We start from the raw sequence: 22924 nt of genomic DNA on the forward strand, positions 1-22924 counted from the left end.
TAAAAAAAAGTTACAGAGAGGCAGAGGCAGAAAGAAAGAGAGAGAGGTCTTTCATCCGCTGGTTCACTCCCCAAATGATTGCAATGGCCAGAGCAGCACCTATCCCAAGCCAGGAGCCAGGAGCTCCTTCTGGGTCTCCCATGCAGGTGCAGGGTCTCAAGGACTTGAACCATCTTCTGCTGCTTTCCCAGGCCATAGCAGAGAGCAGGGTTAGAGAGCAGCCGAGACTCAAACTGGAGCCCATATTGGATGCCGGCACTGCAGGCCATGGCTTTACCTTCTACACCACAACGCTGCCCCTTGTATATACTTTTTTTTTATTTAGTAAATATTAATTTCCAAAGTACAGTTTATGGATTACAATGGTTTTCCCCCCCATAACTTCCCTCCCACTCGCACCCCTCCCATCTCCCACTCCCTCTCCCATTCCATTCATATCCAGATTCATTTTCAATTATCTTTATATACAGAAGAATGATTTAGTATATATTAAGTAAAGATTTCATCAGTTTGCACCCACACAGAAACACAAAGTGTAAAAATACTGTTTCAGTACTAGTATAGCATTACTTCACATTGGACAACACATTAAGGACAGATCCCACATGAGAAGTAAGTACACAGTGACTCCTGTTGTTGACTTAACAATTTGACACTCTTGTTTATGGCGTCAGTAATCTCCCTAGGCTCTAGTCATGAGTTGCCAAGGCTATGGAAGCCTTTTGGGTTCGCCAACTTCGATCTTATTCCTACAGGGTCATAGTCAAAGTGGAAGTTCTCTCCTCCCTTCAGAGAAAGGTACCTCCTTCTTTGATGAGCCCGTTCTTTCTACTGGGATCTCACTCACAGAGATCTTTCATTTAGGTCTTCTTTTTTTTTTTTTCCAGAGTGTCTTGGCTTTCCATGCCTAAAATACTCTCATGGGTTCTTCAGCCATATCCGAATGCCTTAAGGGCTGATTCTGAGGCCAGAGTACTGTTTAGGACATCTGCCATTCTATGAGTCTGCTGTGTATCCCACTTCCCATGTTGGATCGTTCGCTCCCTTTTTGATTCTATCAGTTAGTATTAGCAGACACTAGTATTGTTTGTGTATCCCTTTGACTCTTAGACCTATCAGTGTGATCAATTGTGAACTGAAATTGATCACTTGGACTAGTGAGATGTCATTGGTACATGCCACCTTGATGGGATTGTATTGGAATCCCCTGGCACGTTTCTAACTCTACCATTTGGGGCAAGTCCGATTGAGCATGTCCCAAATTGTACATCTCCTCCCTCTCTTATTCCCACTCTTATATTTAACAGGGATCACTTTTCAATTAAAATTTAAACACCTAAGAATAATTGTGTGCTAATTACAGAGTTCAACCAATAGTACTAGAACAACAACAAAAAAAACAACCAAAATGGATAAAGTATTACATTGTACATCAACAGTCAGGACAAGGGCTGATCAAGTCACTGTTTCTCATAGTGTCCATTTCACTTCAACAGGTCTCCCCTTTGGTGCTCAGCTAGTTGTTGCCAATCAGGGAGAACATATGACATTTGTCCCTTTGGGACTGGCTTAGTTCACTCAGCAAGATGTTTTCCAGATTCCTCCATCTTGTTGCAAATTACTGGGTTTCATTGCTTTTGACTGCTGTATAGTATTCTATAGAGTACATGTCCCATAATTTCTTTATCCAGTCTACTGTTGATGGGCATGCCCAGTTTGCTTAGAGTTTGCATCATGAAAGGGTGTTGTATTTTATCAAATGCTTTCTCTGCGTCTATTGAGATAATCATATGGTTTTTCTTCTGCAGTCTGTTAATGTGGTGTATCACATTGATTGTTTTGCGAACATTGAACCATCCCTGCATACCAGGGATAAATCCCACTTGTTCTGGGTTTGTATATACTTTTGAGAATAACCAGGGGGCTGGCAGTGGAGGAAGGCCTAAGTGCTTGGGCCCTTGCACCAGCATGGAAGACCAGGAAGAAGCACCTGGCTTCTGGCTTCGGATTGGCCTAGTTCCGGCCGTAGTGGCCATTTGCGGGGTGAACCAACGGGAGGAAGACCTTTCTCTCTGTCTCTCTCTCTCTCACTGTCTAACTCTATCTGTCAAAAAAGAAAAAAAAAAAAGAATAACCAGAACCTCTGTTTTTACAGGGAAACCTGGCTAAGCGGTTGAGTGTCAGTGATGTTTGCAACATAATGACCAACGAATCTCTGGGCTGGCCATATGAAAGATATGCAGCAGTTTCAAATATGGTTCTCAAAAGAGATGGCTCTCCCTGCCTTTCAACAAGTTATAAATCATATGTAAGATCGTTGTCTATGACCTCTTGGAGAAATATCCAATTGGGTTCAGGTAAAGTATCAGTTAATAAATATTCAAAATTTACTTTTGGGGTTGGGAAAAACGAATGCAGGAAACCAGAAAAGTGATTGAAACGTGTTGCCAATTGTGAGGCTGCATTAAGCACCATGAAGAGACATAAAAGGACCACTAGGTAAAGATTTCATACTTGGATGGGAAATAAAAGTGAATGAATTGAGGAGCCAGTCAGATATAAGCTCAGGGCTTCAAGAAGCAGAATAAAGGAAGTTATCTGTTTGGTACTTTTCAGCATCAATTAAGTGTTACTGATTTTGAGGAAAACCCTCTGCCACCTCGAGTTTTGTACAGAACAATTTTGAAAGCTGACTATACTCTAGAATGCCACAGACAGACCTGAGAAATTAGAACAAAACAAAAATGTCTCTGTCATTCTCAGATGGATAGAACTGGAATGTCTGGGGTTGAGATCTAGGAATCTGCAGTTTTTAACACATTCTGACACACAGAGGGAGTGAAGGTTTCTCCAGGAAAATTATAAGAATTTGGGTGCTTTTCGGGGTTGATGCTTGGGCTTCTACCTTGCAAACTACTGACATGTGCTGCCTGGATTCAGCCTTGAAGATTTAGCATTAGGCCCACTTCTCCTGGAAAAGTTCAAACAACTTTAAGGTGTGAAGGAGCCTCTATAACCAAAATTTTAGAAAATATCTCATGCCAACCAATAGGTTCTTGCAATATTTTGTTCAATGAGAGAGAGTGGAGCATGCCCCCAAAGGGGCTACATCTCCAATAAGGGAGTTTGGTGTTGACAGTGGTGTCAGTAGAAGGGACTAGGATCAATCTGATGTGTAGTTGATTTAAAAGACTTCTTGGAGAAGTCAGGTAATGCCCTGAGCTCCTATTCGTCTTTCTATTCTCTGAACTCATTGAAGGCAGAGATGTCACTGAATTTGCCTTACAGTCTACAGCACTAGAACAATGCCTTGTACAGAAGAAGAAATAGATAAATGTTTGGTAAAATGACTTAGATCCTGAGAGAAGATTGAGGCTAAATGCTGAATTACAGTCTTCCTTGACTTGACTAGTTCTACATAGCACAAGATCCTTCCATTGTTAAGGGAAATTTGAGGATTCCTAAGACAGGAGACATCTATTAATATGCAAGTGATGCTTCTTCCACAGTTGGGCAAGTAGTGCAGACAAGCATGTGAAGGAGAGGTCTTGTTCAGCAACAGTGACATAAAGTGGCTGGATTGTACATTCTCATTAGGGTAGCAAAAGATGGTAAGAGAAATAGGGAAGAAAAACAAATTTCTGTTTTCCTTAATGTATTTGGTTCTTATGAAATTTCCCAAATTATCAGCCTAGAGAGAGGTAGAAATTTTTGTTAGATAATTTCTCAATTCTGTGTTTTCTGAACACCATAAATCTATTCCCAAATCTGTGTTCAACTTTTGAGGCCATAACTTCTGCCTTTACAGTGTCAGAAGAGTAAGGTTATCATCGTTGCTTCTCTTAGTTCTAGATCCTACCTATGGATCTATAAATTGAATTTGTGTTTTCTCTACCAGAGAAATAATTTAGCTACTTGTAGCTTCAATATAAGCTGGTCTGGGCCAAAGAAAGACCCCTATCATTCCCATCCTAAATGTCCCTGTTTTCTTCCACTTAGCCTGCTTGATATATAGAATACTGGCAACTTGAAGCTATTTATGATAGGAATGGTTCTTTAAGTTGTTAACTAAATTTCATGATAATGTGTAATCTTTGAGACAGATGCTACCTTTCGATGAATCAAACTTCAAGATTGTTGTACATAATTTAAATCATTGATTTAGTCATCTAGCTAATGCTGTTGGTGACCTCTGTAGGAGAAGTTCAATCCCAGTGGGACTGAGTGTTTCCCAGTGGTGAGGAAGAGAGACACTAAGTGTATATCAGTCCTTCCTGAGACTTTGTAATTAAAGATCTGACAGATCTCCAGACATCAACTAGAGGGGAATTCATGGAGTGTGGTGTCTGTTCTAAAAGAGGCTAAGACAGAAGAAAGGAAGTATACAGATCCAAGGTCTGAGAGGAAGAAGAGGGGATTGCTTTAGAAGCATGAGGACCTCAACAGCCTTCTCACAGGACATAGATTCAGTGCTTGGTGTGGAACTATGTGGGCATGATGAAAAATACACTAGGATCAATTTTTTGGCACATTAATTAAAATGTTGCTAGAGATACCTGCATCCCATAGTGGAGTGCCTGGTATTCAATCTTGGTTCTGCTTTCAGTTCCATTTTTTTTATTGTGTCTCTTGGGAGACAGCAGGTGATGACTCAAGTAGTTGAGTCCCTGCCACCCACATGGAGCATCTAAATTGAGTTCTTAGCTCCTGGCTTGTTGAGGACATGTGGGAAGTAAATCAATGGATGGAAAACCTCTGTCTGCCTGTTTCTCTGGCTTTCAAATAAATAAGAGTAAATAAATAATTAAAAACATTGTTCTAGAGGGGTATGGGTAACACCTAAATTAGAGTACATTTTTTAAAGCATTTTATTTGCTCATTAACAAAAATATAATTTCTAGCCATTTTAGTCTGGATTTTCCAGGGTGTAGGAAAATTGAGAGAGAGAGGATAGAGAGAGATTTTTTTTTTCATAAGGGACTAACTTGCATGATTAGGGAGGCTGAGAAGATCTGCAGTTGGCAGTCTGGAGTCCCAGCAAGGGAGTTGAGGCTTAGTTCCAGTCAAAGTCAAAGACCTGAGAATCAGGAAAGCTGATGGGGCTCCCAACTGATTTCAAATCTGAGAGCAGGGAAGATCAAGTTCTGATGGAGAGAGTGAATTCTCTCATCATCTTTCCACAGATGGAGGGGCCCACTCACACTGGGGAGGGCCGTCTGTTTTCCTCAGACCACCTATTCAAATGTTAGTCTCATCCAGAACACCATCACAGACACACCCACATCAAGCTTCACCAAAGACCAGGGAACCTGGTGTCCACTACGTTGACATATTACACTGGCTAAGTTTATTGATATTTTGCTTTATAGCGAGGCAATGGACCTACCAGTCTTGCAATGAATTTGGATTATTTCAGACCACGACCTCAAACAATCAGCCATTCTCTGGAATCCCTCTGAGGTAAAAGATCTACCTTATGCTCTAGTTGCCCCTAGAGATTATGTTTAAAGGTTATTTTAATATATAAAGGTAAGAATAAATCAATCAAATTGGCCACCCCTACACTGATACAAAAATTTAAGGAAGACGTCTTCTGAATGGAAGATTAACAAGTCAAAATAATGTGGCCCATGTTGTGGAGCAACAGGTTAATCCACTCCTTGTGACACCGGCATCCCATATCAGAGCACTGGTTTGAGTCCTGGCTGCTATGCTTCTAATCCAGCTTTCTGTTGAGGCTCACAAGAAGGCAGCCGTTGAAGATGCAGGTGCTCAGGTCCCTGCCACCCAGGTAGGAGACCGGAATGCAGTTCCTGGCTCCTGGCTTCACCTGGCCCAGCCCTGGCTGTCGCGGCCGCTTGGGGTTTGAACTTATGGATGGAAGCTCTTTCTCTCTCTGTCACTCTACTGTTCAAATAAGTAAAAATTAAACCTTTTAAAAATGAAAATATTCTAATAATATACACAGGACAAGAAGATTTCTGGACTACCTCGTTTGGCAGCTGGCAGCAAATATTTATTATTCTAAAGATCCTTGTTTTTTATTTTAACCTATTGGTATTTCTGGGTAATTTTATTTAATATTCTCCAAAGAAGGTACCTCAAGTATTTTTTTTACTTCTCTTAAATAATAGAATGCTGTTCACATGGTTATATATTTTTTTTTGTTTTGTTTTGTTTTTGTTTTTGTTTTTTGACAGGCAGAGTAGACAGTGAGAGAGAGAGACAAAGAGAAAGGTCTTCCTTTTGCTATTGGTTCACCCTCCAATGGCTGCTGTGGCCAGCACACTGTGCTGATCCGATGGCAGGAGCCAGGTGCTTCTCCTGGTCTCCCATGGGGTGCAGGGCCCAAGCACTTGGGCCATCCTCCACTGCACTCCCTGGCCACAGCAGAGAGCTGGCCTGGAAGAGAGGCAACCGGGACAGAATCCGGCGTCCCGACCGGGACTAGAACCCGGTGTGCCGGCGCCACTAGGTGGAGGATTAGCCTATTGAGCCGTGGCGCCGGCCCACATAGTTATATTTTTGAAAGAAATATAAAATGAGCTAAAATTTCTAGTATTGAACAATATGCTAGGAAAGATCGTTAGACACATTTTTTATTTTAATTAGTTACTTCTCATTTTATTGTTTGAAAAACAGAGAGAGAGAGAGAGAGAGAGAGAGAGAGAGAGATCTTCCATGACTGGTTCCCTCCTAACTGCCTGCCACACTCAGGGCTGGGTCAGGCTGAAGCCAGGAGCCCAGAACTCAACCCAGGGCATCCATGTGGGTTGTAAAGACTCAAGTGTTTGAGTCTGCTGCCTCCCAGGGTATGTATTAGCAGACAGCTGGATCAGAAGCAGAGGAGCGGCTGGTGCTGTGGCATAGCAGGCAAAGCCACTGCCTACAGTGCCAGCATCTCATATGGGCACTAGTTCGAGTCCTGGATGCTTCATTTCCAATCCAGCTCTCTGCTATGGCCTGGGAAAGCAGAAGATGGCCCAAGTTCTCGGGCCCCTGCACTGTGTGGGAGACCCAGAAGAAGCTCCTGGCTACTGGTTTCAGATCTGTGCAGCTCCGGCTATTGCGGGCAATCGGGGAGTGAACCAGAAGATGGAAGATATCTCTGTCTCTCTATCTCTTTCTCTCTCTGCCTCTGCCTCTTTCTAATTCTGTCTTTCAAATAAATAAGTACATCTTTAAAAAAAAAGAAGCAGAAGAGATAGAATTTGAACCAAGCACTGTGGATGTGGGCATTCCAAGTAGCTAGTTTTATTTACTTTTTACTGGAACAGCTGAGATAGAAAAAGAATAAATGGTTTATGCAAAGAAGCCAGTTCACAAATACAACTGCAATAAGACTCTGTGCTTATTATTCAGTACTTATGAATCACAGCATTTAGAAACATATTTTTGATTCATATTCAGTATCTTGAGTACGGTCATTGGAGGCTGAGTCTATAGAGCATGCAAATAGCTGAATAAGGAGGCTTGTTGTGCACAGATCAAATAAAGAGGATGCTTTTTCTGTGTCAAAATATTGTTCTCTATCAGGAACTGATCCCTTCAGCAAATCAAATAATTTCCATGAGAATTGATTTCCTTGAAATAGCATACTTGAGGAATAAGTTTTCAATAATTCTCTTTTTAGAGTGAAGAAATTTTTTATCTATTTTACGTAATTCAGATTTTTAGCAAAAAAACTAAACAAATTATAAAACAACACCAGTAGCATACTACAGCTTTCTTTAAATATCTTTCCTTTATTCCTCAACCCAGTGCTGAATCTTGTTTTTTTTTTTCTTTGCAGTGGTCTTCTTGAACAATGTTCAGATATCTTTGGTCCTGAGTTCAATAGTGCTTCATTGGCTGCAGCTGTTGAGGCCACAAATGAGGCTTATGGTGGCTTGAATGTGACAGGAAGCAAAATCATCTTTACCAATGGTTCCCTTGACCCTTGGCACATTCTGGGAATCACAGAGACTATCAAAGAAGATTTGCCTGCTATTTTTATAGAAGGTAACATGGTTGTTAACTGGTAAAAAAAAAAAAGCCACAAAAAATTAAAAAGAAGTTTTAATATTGTTATGGACAGAAAGTACAAAGTACCTCGGAGCAGGTGATAGATAGGCAACATAATCTTCATGATAAGTACAGTAGCCTCATTTTAAAGGTGGAGATATGTTCTAAAATCCCCAATGGATGACTGAAACTATCGCTAGTGTGTCAGATACTGTGTGTATAGGTATGTGTGTGTATCCTATATCTACATATCTATGATAAAATTAGCTTTATAAATTAGGCACAGTGAAATTAGCATACCCACTAACAGTAAAATAAAACAATTATAGTGATATAGTGTACTAAAAGTTACATAATGTGGTCTCTCAAAATATTGTATTATGATCACTATTCTTGTGATGATGTGAGATGACACAGTATCTATATGAGATGAAGTGAGGTGAGTAATGCAGGCATTGTGACGTAGCATTAGGTTTCTATGTAAGGGTTACTTGACCAGAAGTTCTGTGATATCACAACAGTTGATCTGATAGCTGAGATGCTTATAAAGGAACTAATGGTCAAGTAGTGTATACAGTGTGGATATATTGGACAAAGGATGATTCTTGTCTTAGCTGGAACAGAGCAGGATAGCACAAGACTTAAAACTTATGAGTTTATTTCTGGAATTTTCCATTTAATATTTTTAGGTTGAAGTTGACTAATTACTGAGGGTAATTGAACTGGTGGAAAGAGAATCCACAGATAAAGGGAGGCTGTTGTATTCAGTCATTGTTGCTTACTCTAAACAGCACATCTTAAAAAGAAACGGCACAGAAATGAATGATGTGTATGAAATTACTATTTGTTTACTATTGTCTTTATCGGTTTTCTTCCAAGAAGTTTATGTATTTTCAGGTAGTCAAATGAGATGAGGTCATTTTCGTGTGTGACTCTTATGACTCATAAAGGAAAGTTATTTTGTCTAATGGATCTGAATGCTAGCTAAATGATGTGCCCAGTAGCACACCAGCTTATTTCTTAGCACAATGAAGTCCCTTAGAACATAAGATCTTTCTATACGACCCGTTTTGTGTTTGTGATTAGTGAAATTAGTTTCAAGATAACCTCAGTAATCTATTTTTAGTAAGGGATAAAATGTGTATTCCCACTGCAAAATCAAAATCTGCTGCTTATTATGCTAATGTGATATTTACAAGAGCTATCACCATGGTTTCCAGCTCAAATTCCCTCAAAGCCTTAAGACTTGGTCAATGAAAAGTCAAACTTATAAACATGCAACACTTAATTTTTACAAACTTTCTTAAATAATAAAAATGGCCTCAAGGAGAAACATTTTTGGCAGTGGAAATGTAGCAAATGTCGAGACAGATTTAAACAATTACTATGGTTGACATCTAGATGTTTAGTAATTTAATCATTAGTGAGGAATAGGGTCTTTTATGGGAAAAATACATGTTTAAAATAATCTTGCTTTATATGTCCACTATGGTTCTCTATTTTATAATAATCAACATTATACTGAGCAAAAGCTTTCTATTTTCTACCCAGAAATTCTTTCCTTTGTGACAATTATAATATTCTCAAGCTTAATATTCTTCAACAAAATTTCAGGCAGTCAGTTAATGGTAATTTGAAGATCCTATACAGAACCACTGGTTCTGTGCAAAATACTGCCCTGTTTCTGATGGTAAAAGTGGTTGAGTCACAGTGCCTACATTGAGTGCAGTACTTCTATAATCAGAAATAATTTGTTCCTTCTAGTGGGACAGTAAACTAGAGCCAAAATCTAGTGATAAGAAGATAGCAAAGACTTGGGTCTCATCTTTCAATCCTCTGACACTCATTTTTAAAGGGTGATAATTGGGTTTTGATTATGCATTTCTATCCTAGAAGAATCACTGTAGTCCATACATTGCCAATTGGGGCAATATTGTCCCCAAAGTTGATATTGAGATCTAGGGGTAAGCAAAACTGGTGGAAAGCAAGTCAGTTTGGGGACTTAAAAAAAGGATTTGGAGAAATATCCAAACAGAAATGGAATATGATTTGGGGTTTCAGGTAAGGGAATGAATCAATGGGATGTATGTGTTGAGATCCATTCAGACCACATTGTGGAATTTTAATAGAGCAAAGTGAATATGTGTGTGAAGCAAAAAGACTTTCGCACGAATCCAGTAGAGTGGTTGCAGTAGAGGGGGAATGACAGAAATTAGTGATTGACTCAATATAAGGGATGAGGAAGAAAGAGGTACAAAATGAGAGGCTTGGATTTCTACTGATATAGTTAGGTGGTTGGTGGAGCTATTCCACCTTTTAAGAAGGCCAAGATTGGGGGTGAGGTGGGGAGAAGGACATGAAGAGACATTAGGAACCCCTTTCTGCATCCATTGCGTTTGAGGTACCTGTGAAGTATTTAAGTGAAAAGCTGGGTAGGCAGTTTGCTTGGACTTAGAAGAGACATTTGCGACATTGAAAAAGTTTAGGGTGTACTGGGGACAAACGAACCCTAGGCATGGATGAGTATGGCTTTGGAAAAGAATATCAAGGGAGACAGTTGGGCTTAGTAGTGAACCTTGTGTGAATAAAACACTAAAAGTCTAGAAAAAGAGATTGACAATGGGCAGTAGGCTTCTGGAAAGCCAAAAGCTGTCACCAAGGAAGGGAGTATTTTAAGATAGCAAGAGAGGGTCCGCTGTAATGTTATTGGGATTTCAGACAATATGAGAATGCAAAAGAGCCGTTGGACTTACTGATCTGTTCTTTCTTCCTGAGAGCTATTCAGGTAGAGTCATTGTAAGTGGGATTTAAAGCACTTTGAGATATAAGAGGTAAGAAAGTAGAAGCAGCCAGTATAGACAGCTCAGTCATGCATGGTAGAAGATACTAAAAACAATTACTGGAGAAGGAAGTAGGGTTAAAGAGGAAGACCTCACTGTAGAGGGAAGGCAGATGGAGAACAGGGCCATCCTGGACTTAGGGTACTGGCCTTCGATGTTGGATATACACATTTCTATCACGTAGAAGGGCAAAAGTTAAGGAGGAGGGAAAAATTAAGTAGATCTATAGTTTGGTCACAGGAGTTTGAGGAATTTCCCAAGTTGTGAATATTTTTATACATAGCCCATCATATCCTGACCCTTCTCATATTCCTGTTATATAGTCTTAAATTTATCTGTAACTTCTTCTGAGACAGTGAATAGACATTTGACAAGTATCTTTCTCTCTATACAACTACATTCTCTCTATACAACTCTACAAGTCCTCATCCTTTCACTCTGTCTTATGAAAAGGAAGGAAAGATCATTTTTGGTGTTGAATGAAAGCAGAAAGTAGCAGTGTCACTCTTGTATCTTCCAAGAGTGAAAACCTAACATAAATTCTTGATGGGGCAAGTTAATACCTCCAAAGCTCATGATGGTTTTTCTCCTTTTTGGCTCGCATACTAAGCTTTCAATGCCAAGAAAAACTCATGCTCCTTCTTGTTTTGACAGAGTTCACAGCATAAACATGACCTCAATAGTTATAAGACTGACACTTTATTGTCCCCTTTTCTGGCCCCTTCTTAGATGCCAAGGATTAGATCACCTTTTAATGGGAAATTACAATTCCCTTAGGGATTAATTCAATTGAAATCTCAAAAAGCTGGATGGGGAGGGTTTTGTCAACACCTAACCTCAGAAGAGAAGAAATGTTATATAAGTGAGTTCATGTTTCCTATCTGGAGGGTGAGGAGCTTTTATGTTGAACAGAATTGGTAATACTTCCTGGAAACTCCAGGCTTTGGAGGGTTTTATAGTTGTCTGGTCTCTTTCCAAATGGAATCCTTAAAGCTTTTCTAGCCAAGGTGAATCAGAGACATTCAGATTTCTGTCACACAGTCATGGACAGCTCAGGTCAGGGGTGCTTCCCATGGACACATGCAAGTCCCTGCACCTTTGCAGTATGACTTCCATTTCTCTCTCATGCCAGATACCTGATCGTAGTTACAGCAAGTGACTATATGAATATAGAAGTCAGTGAATGCCAACTGTAAATCACATATATTATATTTCACAATGTTTATCTTGTTCACATGTTTATCTTGTTCACAATTATATTGTTTGATATGTTATTCACACTTATATTGTTTGATTATGTTATTGTGAAAGACAATGAAAACAAAATACTTAGTATAGAACCTAATGCATAGCAATGCTCACCAAATGACAGCTCTAAGGAAGGAAAGTCAGATGACTTGGTGAAAAAGCCACAGTGAACAGAAAATACCACAGAACTTTTCTTATTTTATGGTGCCCACTCTTTTACAGGTTAAATATCCCTTATCTAAAATGCTTGGAGCAAGACTTTCAGATTTCTGATTTTTTAAAATTTTAGAGTATTTACATAGACCTTACCAGTTCGGTCTCTGTAATATAAAAATCTTGAATGCTCCCAAATCCAAAACTTCTTGAGTGTCATGTTGGCTCTCAAAAATTTCAGATTTCAGAGCATTTTGTATCTTGTTTTTTCAGATTACAAATGTTTAAGCTGCATGTGCTGCTTTTGAATCAGTACCTAACACTAAATATAATGATTCTACTTATTATGTTTTGTTATTCTTGCTAAAGTATTTGACATGCAAAGAGACAGAAACAGAGTGCTCCCACCCACTGATTCACTCCCAAATGCCCACAATAGCTGGGGTTGGGCTAGGCTAAAGCTAAGAACACAGGAACAAAATCCAGGTCTCCCATGTGAGTGGCAGCAACTCAGTACTTGAGCCATCTCCACTGCCCCCTAAAGTCTGTATTAGCAGTAAGCTGGAGCCAGGAGCCAGAGCTTGATATTGAACTCAAGTACTCCTTTAGGAAATTTGAATGTCTTATCCATCAAGTTAAATGCTGGCCTCCTACATGTTTTTAATAGAGGTATTTTATTTGTAGCTGGGCACCATTTATTGCAATGTAGTGTTCAATAGAAGAATAATTTAAGTGCTTATAAACCTGAAGCATATATATTAGAGTTTTAGGTCTAATACTCAGGCAAAATAGGTGATATACGTGAAACAGGTGAGGTTAACTTTACTAATATGTTTTAATTTGACCCAATATATTAACGGTTTTCTCATTTAGCATGTAATTATTAGGAAGATGATCACATCTTTTTTCATACTAAGTATTCAAATCTCTTAAATACTTTATTTATACAACCCTTATCAATTTGGAAAAGCCATATGTCAAGTGCTCAATAGCCACATGTGACTCGTGCTCCATTAATCAATAGTGCTGGTTCTTACTCTACATGAATAATCTCATTAAGTTCTCTTCTCCATCAAGTATAGCCCCTATTACTGTTCTCATTTCTACAGATGCATAAAGTAATAATAAGAAGTTAAGCTTATGGGCTTAAGACTTTTTGTTTGCTTCTTCCTTGTGGCTGGTGGTTGCTGGAAATGCTTGACCTTACTTTGCTTACAGCTATATGACTCCAATCTCAGCTTCTGCCATCACATGGCTGTCTTCCTACTGTGTGTGGCTCTGTGTGTGTTTTCTTATAAGAACACCAGTCGTACTGAATTTAAGGCTACTTCTAATCCAGTATATCCCCATCATAACTCATTGTATTTCCAGTGATCTTATTTCCAAATAACAGCATATTCTTTTTTTTAAAAAAAACACCTTTTTATTTCAGAAGTATTTTAAATATATAAAATAAAAATTGGTAAATAGCACAAAACAAATAGTGTCACATTCTCAGGTTCTGGATGGACATGAATTTTGGGGTGGCACTGTCGAATCAGTACAAATGTCTACCTGTGTCCAAAGCTCTGCTGGGCACTAGGACTGCGCTGGTGAGTGAGATGCTCATAGTTTTTGCCCCCCAAGAACAGTCAGTCAGGCACAGAGCCAGAAGACAAGCACTGATCAAATAACTGCTCCGAAGCTTTCCTGCGGAATAGATGTCCAAACAGAATTGAGGAGGGGGAGCAGCTTAGGCTCCCATTTAAGAAGCAAACTCCTTGATTGCTGGGACGAGGTCTTGTTTATCTTTGAATTCATGGTGCCTGGTGCATGGCTGATGCTCAGAGACTGGGTGTGAATGAAACTGCTAACCACCTCAATACTGAAATGAAGTTAAAAGAACTTGACAAGAAGGTCGAAGTCTTATTTTGAGATTATATCAGTTGAAGAGGGGATCACGTAATTCTAACCAGGGAAAATTTCAAACCCTGAGCTTTATCTGCTTCACGTTCATTTCAGCACCTCTGGCTTGTCTAAATTCAGATTGGTATTGTATTCAAATAGTTTATTCTTACCCACTGAAAATTGTTATTTGGCTCATTATCTTGGATAATTATAAAATCAAGTTGATTTAATAATCTTTTCTTTTATGAATTCATTATGTATTCTTGAGTATTCATACGTTTAGTATATTATTTTGAATGTTCAGACTTGAACTTTGGACAAATTATGTACTGTAAGGCAGTGAAAGCAATCTGATCGAGAAACTTTACTTTTGTCCAGGAAGTAAAAAGAAACAGAGTGAATCCTGAGTTGTCACAGTACAGAAGCACTTACTCACCAGCTGGGAGAGAAGAGTATTTTGATACTTTGTGGTTCCGTGATGCCCTTGTCTTTGTCTATGTTCAGACATGATTACAGAGTGGTTTTATTTGGATCTAGTTCCATCGTAGTCATTGTGTGACCTCATCGGATGTTGAAATTCTGTGAGATAGTTTATGTTTATAGGGAGCACCATGGGCTTTTATCACAGTCAGTTGTAATAGCCTTGTTTCGTTTTCAATACAGAGGAAATGTGTTATTCCTGCCACGCTCTTTCTTTCCATCCTTGTCAGGAAACCATTCTTAGTAAGTTCTTGTTTATGCTTCCAGGAGTTTTTTGCAAGTATAAGCATATATAGTCTTATCTCCCCTTTCAGAAACAGAAGGCAGTTTTTAACTATGCTGTTCTATACCTTGCTTGTTTTTCTTAATACGCAGTGCAGATCTTTCCATATCAGTACACGGAAGTCTTTCTTATTCCCTTTTAGTGGCTGTATAGTACTCTATCACCTGTATGTATGTCAGTTATTAGGAAGTTTGAGCCTTTTAACCCAAATACTTTGTTCCCATAAAAGAACACAGAACAGACAGATGCTTATTTATAAAAGATGAGAGATTCGTAGACCAGAGTAAGGACAGATGTGACAGATGCTGAAGTGAACAAGCTTCTATTCTTGGTTCCACAAGCAATTTACTTTTTCCCCCTTCTTTCCTTCTTTTTCTTTTTTGCTCTCTTTTTAAAAAATTTATTTACTTGAAGTTCGGATTTACAGAGGGAGAGGGGGAGACAGAGGGAGACAGAGGGAAGGAAGGAAGGAGGGGGAGAGAGGGAGAGAGAGAGAGAGAGAGAGAGAGAGCGAGCTTCCAACTACTGGTTCACTTCCCAGATGGCTGCAATTGCCAGGGCTGGGCCATGCCAAAGGCAGGAGCCATGTGGGTAACAAGGACCCAAACACTTGTGCCACTTTCTGCTACTTTTCTCAGGCCATTAGCAGGGAGGTGGATTAGAAGAGGAGCAGCTGGGACATGAACCAGTGCCCATATGGGATGCTGGCATAGGTGTTACTTGCTCCACCACAATGTTGGCCACAACGTTTTTCTTAACCATTCACATAAACATGCTGAACTTCAGTCTCTACGCCAGTAAAGTTAAGGGGCTGATAAAAACTTGAGGTCCAGTCAAGTGTCATCCTTTCTTTGCCCGGGGCTTTGCAGGTAGGTGTTTAACAGTCACATTGCAGGAGAAGCAAATATCTGACCAGCAGCATTTGCTGATTTGGTGGTGTCAATTCTTCCATCATAGCCATGTACTAATGGTTTAACAGTCAGTTTGCTAAGTTTCCTAAATTTTACAATTTTCTCTTAGAGTTGGGAAAACTTTTGAAATGAAGCTCTCCGAAATTATGAACTCCTCAGGTGCAAAATGTAACCTGAAAGCTTAAATTATATCATACATAGATAAAAAAGAGAAAAACAGACTATCATCCTCTAGATCTACTGCCTTAGGCATTTCCTGAAGTTTTTATTAATCTGTAGCACAGAAGGAATACTTGAGGACACAGTAATTCACTCTCATACATACTATATAGTTATCTAATCTTTTCTGTAAGAAGTTTGCTTCATCAAGTCAGTTTGCCATGTTAATATACTATTTAATCCTGAATTTTAACTATACCTGAATATTTTAATTGGCTTTTGAAAATCACTGCCATCCGGATCCTAACCCAGGCTAATTAAGTCAGAATTTCAAAAGGATAGGACTCAGACTGATTTGTTTTAAGGAGTCAGAGGTGATTTTCATATGCACCCAGGGCTCAGGACAATTGGTCTTTCCTACTTGACCTGTGGGTCTCTAACATTTGCCTTTTTTTCTCTTTTGAGGTGAATCACACTGTGCAGATATATACTTGGAAACACCCCAGGATTCATTGCAAGTAATTCAAGCACGAGAAAAAATGTTCAAGATCCTTGAAACATGGCTAATTGAAGCGACTGCTCAGAGAAACTAAGGTTAACAGAACTCAAAATTTGACCTTCCATTATATTGTTCAAAGGTAAAATCCACTGCAAGTGTGAAATTAGGAGATACCCCAAAGTCCAATTCCTCTATGTGGGTTTAAGTTTGTTTTGTTTTAAAGAAGGTCACTGTATTCCTCCTTGTTTTCTGCTGGCCTTAAGAAGCAGCTGACCATCAGAGCACACAAGAAATTAATTACCCTGGAGGGCCAGGTGCAATCAGTTAGCTGGTTGCCATGGGAACAGAGGCTCTACGTTTTAGGTTTTCCAGACCAGTCTCTTAGTTGATGAAATCTTATTCTTTTCATTAGGGCCATTCATAAAAACATAAATGTCACTGGATTATGTATGCATGGATATACAAATAGGAAAAAAAATACTCTGCCAAATCCTGAGCACTCTTAAGAAATTTAAGGATAGATAATGACTAGCTAAAAGAAAATCTGCAGATTTAAAAAATCCTGTTGGAAAAACTCAAGCATCAACTTCTCTGGAGCTTTTGGTCACTTGAAGAACAGTGCTGCTCGATATTGATATGGTGTAACTATGTAGTAAATTCAGGTTTAGCTGACAAGGAATTCTTGTACCCCTGTAATGTAACCCATCTCTTTAACTGTTGGCTTGATACACCCACTTTCCCAGGATACACTTGTCACATCCAGGACCAAGGTGCATGCTCCCACCCCACCTGTTTGTATACCCAGATTGGGTAGCTATCTTTCCGCTGCGAATGCTGTGGTCAGAGGGCTCAGCTCCTGTTTTTTGCTCAGAAGTACCATTCTCTCTCTCATTCATGTGCAACTCTGGCATACTCATGCTGAGTATTTCTTTGTGTGGGGTGGTCCACACTTGCGTGTGAACGTATGCTTATTCTCCCAATGTTAAATAAACTCTGTTCTTATTTGCACAAGTTACTAGTCTCTGCCTTGTATTTTTATGTGTTCATGGACAAGAACATGGATCAAAAATTAATATACTCATTGCTCACATCAATATGGGTTAAAGTTAGACCCCATATGAGAGGTACAATGGCTCTCATCCAAGAAGATTTCATTAGAAATTATATTCAAGTTAGTTTCTATTCATCTACAAAGAATCTACTGTGCAGCTCATGTCTAAAACTTACCCTAAAGGTATTATTGATTGTTCAAAATGATAGTATTTTGCCTTAAAAAAGATGTATGTTTAAACTCATTATTCAAAAAAACTTTGAGTTACTCTGTGCAATTGATGTTTAGTAAGCAATGGTATACCAGTGTTGGTTTCTTGGTTGTGCTACAAGTGTCTCAAGGAATGTAAGATTTTAACTCTAGGTGAAAGTATGTGAGAATTTTCTGGGAGCCTTTGCAATTTTTCTGTAAACCTAAAATTATTCTGAAATAGTTTATTAATGAGTAATTTGTAGTCATTAATTGCAGTGGGTTAAGTAATTATAGGGGATACTGATAATTATTATATTGATTTCATTAGGTTGCTGATAGAAACTATTTGGTGACATTTTGGGAATCTGTCCTTACTTTAGGATTTCATACTGAATTTTAGCTTTTTTCTAAGGAATAATTGAAACATATGGTTTTTGGACTGTTTTTACCTTTTTAGGATATAAGCTACTATTTCAGAAATGTCACTTTGAACAAACCACTATGGAGATTTAAGTGATTAGTATTAGCTATTTTTGAAACACCACATTTCTTAGTTTCAAATGTTTGATACCCTGATATCATCTGCAATTTATTAGGGATCCGGTTTTTCCCTATTGTTCTTTTATGGAACCTATCCCATCTGATATTTGATTGATATGTAATAAACTTGCACTTGTAATCATTTGAAAAAAAATTGTGTTAGTTTTTATTTAACTTCTCAGGGCAAATAGGCCTTAAAAATACATCTGTGTTTCAAAGGGTTTGAGCATCTCTTGGTACTTACTTCCTTCTAAAGTTTTGTCAAACCCAGGAAATACCAGTGCTTTACTTTACTTTGGATATGTATTAATTAAGGTTTATTTTCTAATCCATATTCATAAATGTTTAATATGTAAAGAAATGAAGTAGATAAATTTAAAGTTTTCACATTTAACTAATATTTTAAAGACTACTTGAAAATATGGATATAGTTTATTTATGGGAGGTTTTTCCTGGGTGGCTATTTATCAAAATGCCATTACCATGCAATCCAAATGAGGACATGACGTATCACTATTACATAACTTCCAAATCACAGCACACATCTGGCTATACCTAGCTCAGAGTGTAGAACTCTATGATTTTCATACTTTTTCGGTTTTCTTCCTTTTGACCTGGGCTTCAGGTCAAAAATCCTACCAAGATTAAGTTAAATATATCTTCAGGCTGCAATGTATACAAAAGTTGAAATATTGAGAGTCTTAATATATAACATAATTTAAAAATCAATAGAAAGAGAAATCTGGTCAATATGGAGTGGGAGAGACTGGATTTTCTGGATATATGCTCCAGTCTTAACCAAAACACCTGCAAAAAAAAAAAATCAGTAAAATGAAACAAAGCTTTTGAAGACTTTGCACAAAAGGCAGTAAGGACAGTGATGCCCGACAAGCAAAGAACAAGTGAGGTGAGGCTCATGATATCCCCCAGTTATTGCCTAGAAGAAGATTTTCAGAATTGGCATAAAAACTGGAAAGAGAAGCAGAGCACCGAGGTCTACCTGAGTTAAGGACTTAGAAACAGGACCCTGGGAAAGTCAGGGTGGCTAGAATTTTACAAGGCCGGGTTACAGAAAAGAAACAGCAGTGCAATGAAGACTGGAGATCACCAGAGGGTCTCCCTTGTAGCCTTGGCTGGCTGCTGAACAAGGCGTGCATGTGAGAACATTACCTGTGTCCACGAAAGGGGCCACGTGGCAGGATACAGGGAAAGCACTAGCTATTTTCATACCGCTGGGAATATTTCATTTTCCAACAGCCAATGTGGAAATCTTCAGAATTTATGGAGTCTTGGGTAGAGTTGTTAGAAGGCTTTCACCCCCCTAAAGTGACTGGGGTAAAAATAGCTTTCAGTGGCCCAGGAAGAATTAAGCTTAGACTAAACAGTGGTTGGAACTTCCTGACCAAGATTTAAAGCAAGATTTGAAAGGATTACAAACTGTTTTCTAGTAACTTAATGGTGTTTCAGGCCAGAGCTCAAGAATACTTACAGAAATACAAAAACAGCCAGCTCACAACAAGTCAAAAACCACGATGTCTGGCATTCAATTAAAGCAGGTTAAACAGCAAGAAAATATGATATCTGATGAAAAAAAAAAAAAAAACCATTGACACCAATCCAGCAGGAACATAGATGAGAAAATAGAGTAGCAAGAATGTGAAAAGCCATGGCTATATTCCACAGTTCAAGAAGGTAGAGAAAAGACTGAATTTGGAAGATACAAAGATACAAAGATACAAGATATAAAAGAGACAAAAATCAAACTTCTGCAAATGAAAATTACAATACCTGAGATAAAAAGCATAGTAGATGGGATTAATAGATTAGATATTGCTCAAGATAAGATTAGTGCTGTGGATGGAATTGTGTCCTGTTCCAAATTCATGTGATGATCTCCTAAGCCCCAATGAGAAACTATTTGGAGATGGGGCCTTTGGGAGGTAATGAGGGTAGCTGAAGTCATGAAGACCTGGCCCACATGATGAGATTAGTTTTCTTGTAAGAAGAGAGAGATTCCTCATTCTTCACCATGTGGAGTGTTAATGAGAAGGCAGCAATTTCCAAGCCCGGGAAAGGATCCTCAGTGGCAATTAAATTGGCATTGCTGTGTTTAGAATGTTGAGACAGAAATGTCTGTTGTTTAATCTACCCAGTCTATGATATTTTGGTGTAGCAAATGGAGCTAGCACAATTAGTGAACTTGAGCAAATAAAAAGACATATCCAAAATGAAACAGAGAAAAAAATTAGTGCATTATGAAGGAGAGCATTACTCAACTGTGGGTCATGTTTAAGTGGACATAGTTACTTGGTTAATCTTCCTTAAATGTATGCCATAGAGAAGCCATGTTGTTTTTTTGAGCTTAAATTTTATTTCCTTTTGCAAGTGATTTTTGTTTTGAATCAGTAAAATATATTCATTCCATTTTAAGAAGATAGTCAGTGGGAAAAAGTTTGCTAAATAAAACCTTGCTTCACAGTTAACTTCCATATCTGTTCCATATATTCAGGTATTTTTGGTATTCTCTTTGAGCTCTCTCTCTGTAGGTTTGCAAAAGGTTAAGGCTAGAAAGAAAGAATGTACATTCTCTTTAGTGAAGGAACTTAATGTTTCTATTTTCAATTATTTTCATAAGATTTCCATAAAATAGTTGAGTAAGAATTATTTCAACCCTGGTGTCCAACCTTACTAAGTAATATCAACATAGTTGGACTAAATCTTATTTTTCCAGGATACGCGACTAATTCTCACTGCTGTTTCTATTGGCAGATGTTTCCTTTCTTAATATGCCTCTACATTTTATCTTCAAAGAGAAAACCATTTTTCTGTCTACTAAGAACATTATGAGTAAGAAAAGTGTTTTTAAAAATTTCCTTTCTTTAAAGTCTACGCTAGAACCCCTCAGACTGCCAAAATAGTTTGACTCTTTCCCAATCAGTTATTATACACTGATGTGTATACACTGATGTCTTCTGTCTTCTGGTTTTTCTAAAAATTTGGATATTTTATGTGGAATTCACAAATCTGTCAAATCTTAATATGGGAATATTCATGAATAGCAAAAGGGGTATTAGTCTTATAGTTGAAAGTGAGGCCAAAGGAAAGATGAAGCTGATAAATGAGAAACAAGATATTTCTGAATTTTTGGAACAACATCTTAATATCCCCTAATTTAAACCAGGAAAAAGACATTTACAAAATCAAAGTCTGGAGGTAATATTTCAATTGCTGACATTCAGTCTGACAATGTTAGTGTGCTTTGCTCTAGTGGACTGTTGCAAAGATTCAAGTTGCCTACTTAAGACCAAGGATGGGAATGTGTCTCTTCCATATCCTGGCAATGATTTAGGCACTCAGGCCTTTTGCAGTAAACTATACATTTTCCTTTCATTATCAAATTTATATAAATTCTGTTTTAAAATATTTTCCTCCTCTTTTCATTTTCTGCTTGTCAGTCCAGCCAGTCTTGTCTGAAACATCATCCCATGTGTTCTCTCTACATGCCTTCTGTTTATTGATGGTTTTCTTCAGCAAGATTCTTTCCAAAGGCTAATCACGGAGTTGCTGATGAAAGACATTCTTATAAATAATTTACAGTGGTGTTTGACAATGGTTTGGATATGTAATAAAATAACATGATTTGGGACTTTCATTAATATTGCCTTTCTTGTATGTGCACTCAAGAGTATATCCTGATGTTTGAAAACTGGACATTTACTAAGGGTAGGGAACAGGAGAAGGGAGAAGAATAAAAGGTATGAGAGCCTCTCTTCTTGGCTGTGTCCAGTCAATGGTGGGATGAAGACAAAGCTATCATATTTCCCAGCCCTATCTGCTTTCAGATAAGTTTAGTTTCTGAGGCCAAAAGATAAAGTAGTTAATTAGCTCCCTAATTTTACACCAAGAGACCCTGCTTAATTGTATTTCTCATTTGAGTTTTTGGAATAGCCTGCAAACTGGTCGCTTGCCTATGATCTTGTGATACATCCATCTCCTATTGGCTACCAGAAAGATGTAGCAGATTTAGACTTTAGAGGAAAGACCTACCTTCCATTGTTCTCACGATAAAAAAGCAATGCATTTTACATGTTGTAGTAGCAAAAATTGAAGACATATAGAAACTATAGTTACTTCTAAAAAATTCACAATTCCTTCTGATTATATGCCATTGGCTATAACTCAACCAAATGGCCATATTTATTTGCAAAGGAGATTGGGAAATGTAGTCTATTAATGTGCTCAGGCAAGAAATATGGGAATGTACTTGGGAAGACAGAGATCCATCTTTGCTACAACGTGCCTGCCTGCCTGCCTGCCTTCCTTCCTTCCTCCCTTCCTTCCTTCCTTCTTTTCCTTCCTCACTCCCCTTTCCATCTCTTTCTTCAAAAAAAAAAAACCCTTAGCATTCTAAATAAATATTTATTAATTCAGAATTTTTCTCATTAGCAGACAAAAGAGAATTGACAATTCATTTAGATTTTCCAATTTGTTGACATAAATCTCTTGTAATTTCTGATGATACTTTTTATTTTCCTTGGAATCCATTGTAACATCTTTTTCATCTCTGATTTTATTAATTTGGAACTCTCCTCTTTTTTTTGGCTAATTGGGCCAATGGTTATCAATTTTGTATATTTTTTCAAAAAACAGCTCTTTGTATGTATCACTGATCATTTG

General features: G+C 38.2%; 1 protein-coding gene across 1 annotated transcript in view; it reads left to right on the forward strand.

Annotated features, from left to right (window-relative positions):
• The window catches only part of FAM124B (family with sequence similarity 124 member B), a 186545-nt gene extending 169066 nt beyond the window's left edge, over positions 1 to 17479 (forward strand). The window contains exons 6-9 of the mRNA XM_089328964.1: positions 2156 to 2357; positions 5370 to 5460; positions 7793 to 8001; positions 16431 to 17479. Coding sequence (XP_089185090.1) covers positions 2156 to 2357; positions 5370 to 5460; positions 7793 to 8001; positions 16431 to 16558 — 630 coding nt within the window. The 3' untranslated portion in view covers positions 16559 to 17479. The remainder of the gene's footprint in view (positions 1 to 2155; positions 2358 to 5369; positions 5461 to 7792; positions 8002 to 16430) is intronic.
• The last annotated feature ends 5445 nt before the right edge of the window (positions 17480 to 22924 follow it).

The sequence above is a fragment of the Oryctolagus cuniculus genome, chromosome 3 (assembly GCF_051225735.1).
Source record: "Oryctolagus cuniculus isolate XC-2025 breed Fujian yellow rabbit chromosome 3, ASM5122573v1, whole genome shotgun sequence".
NCBI classification, from domain to species: domain Eukaryota; kingdom Metazoa; phylum Chordata; class Mammalia; order Lagomorpha; family Leporidae; genus Oryctolagus; species Oryctolagus cuniculus.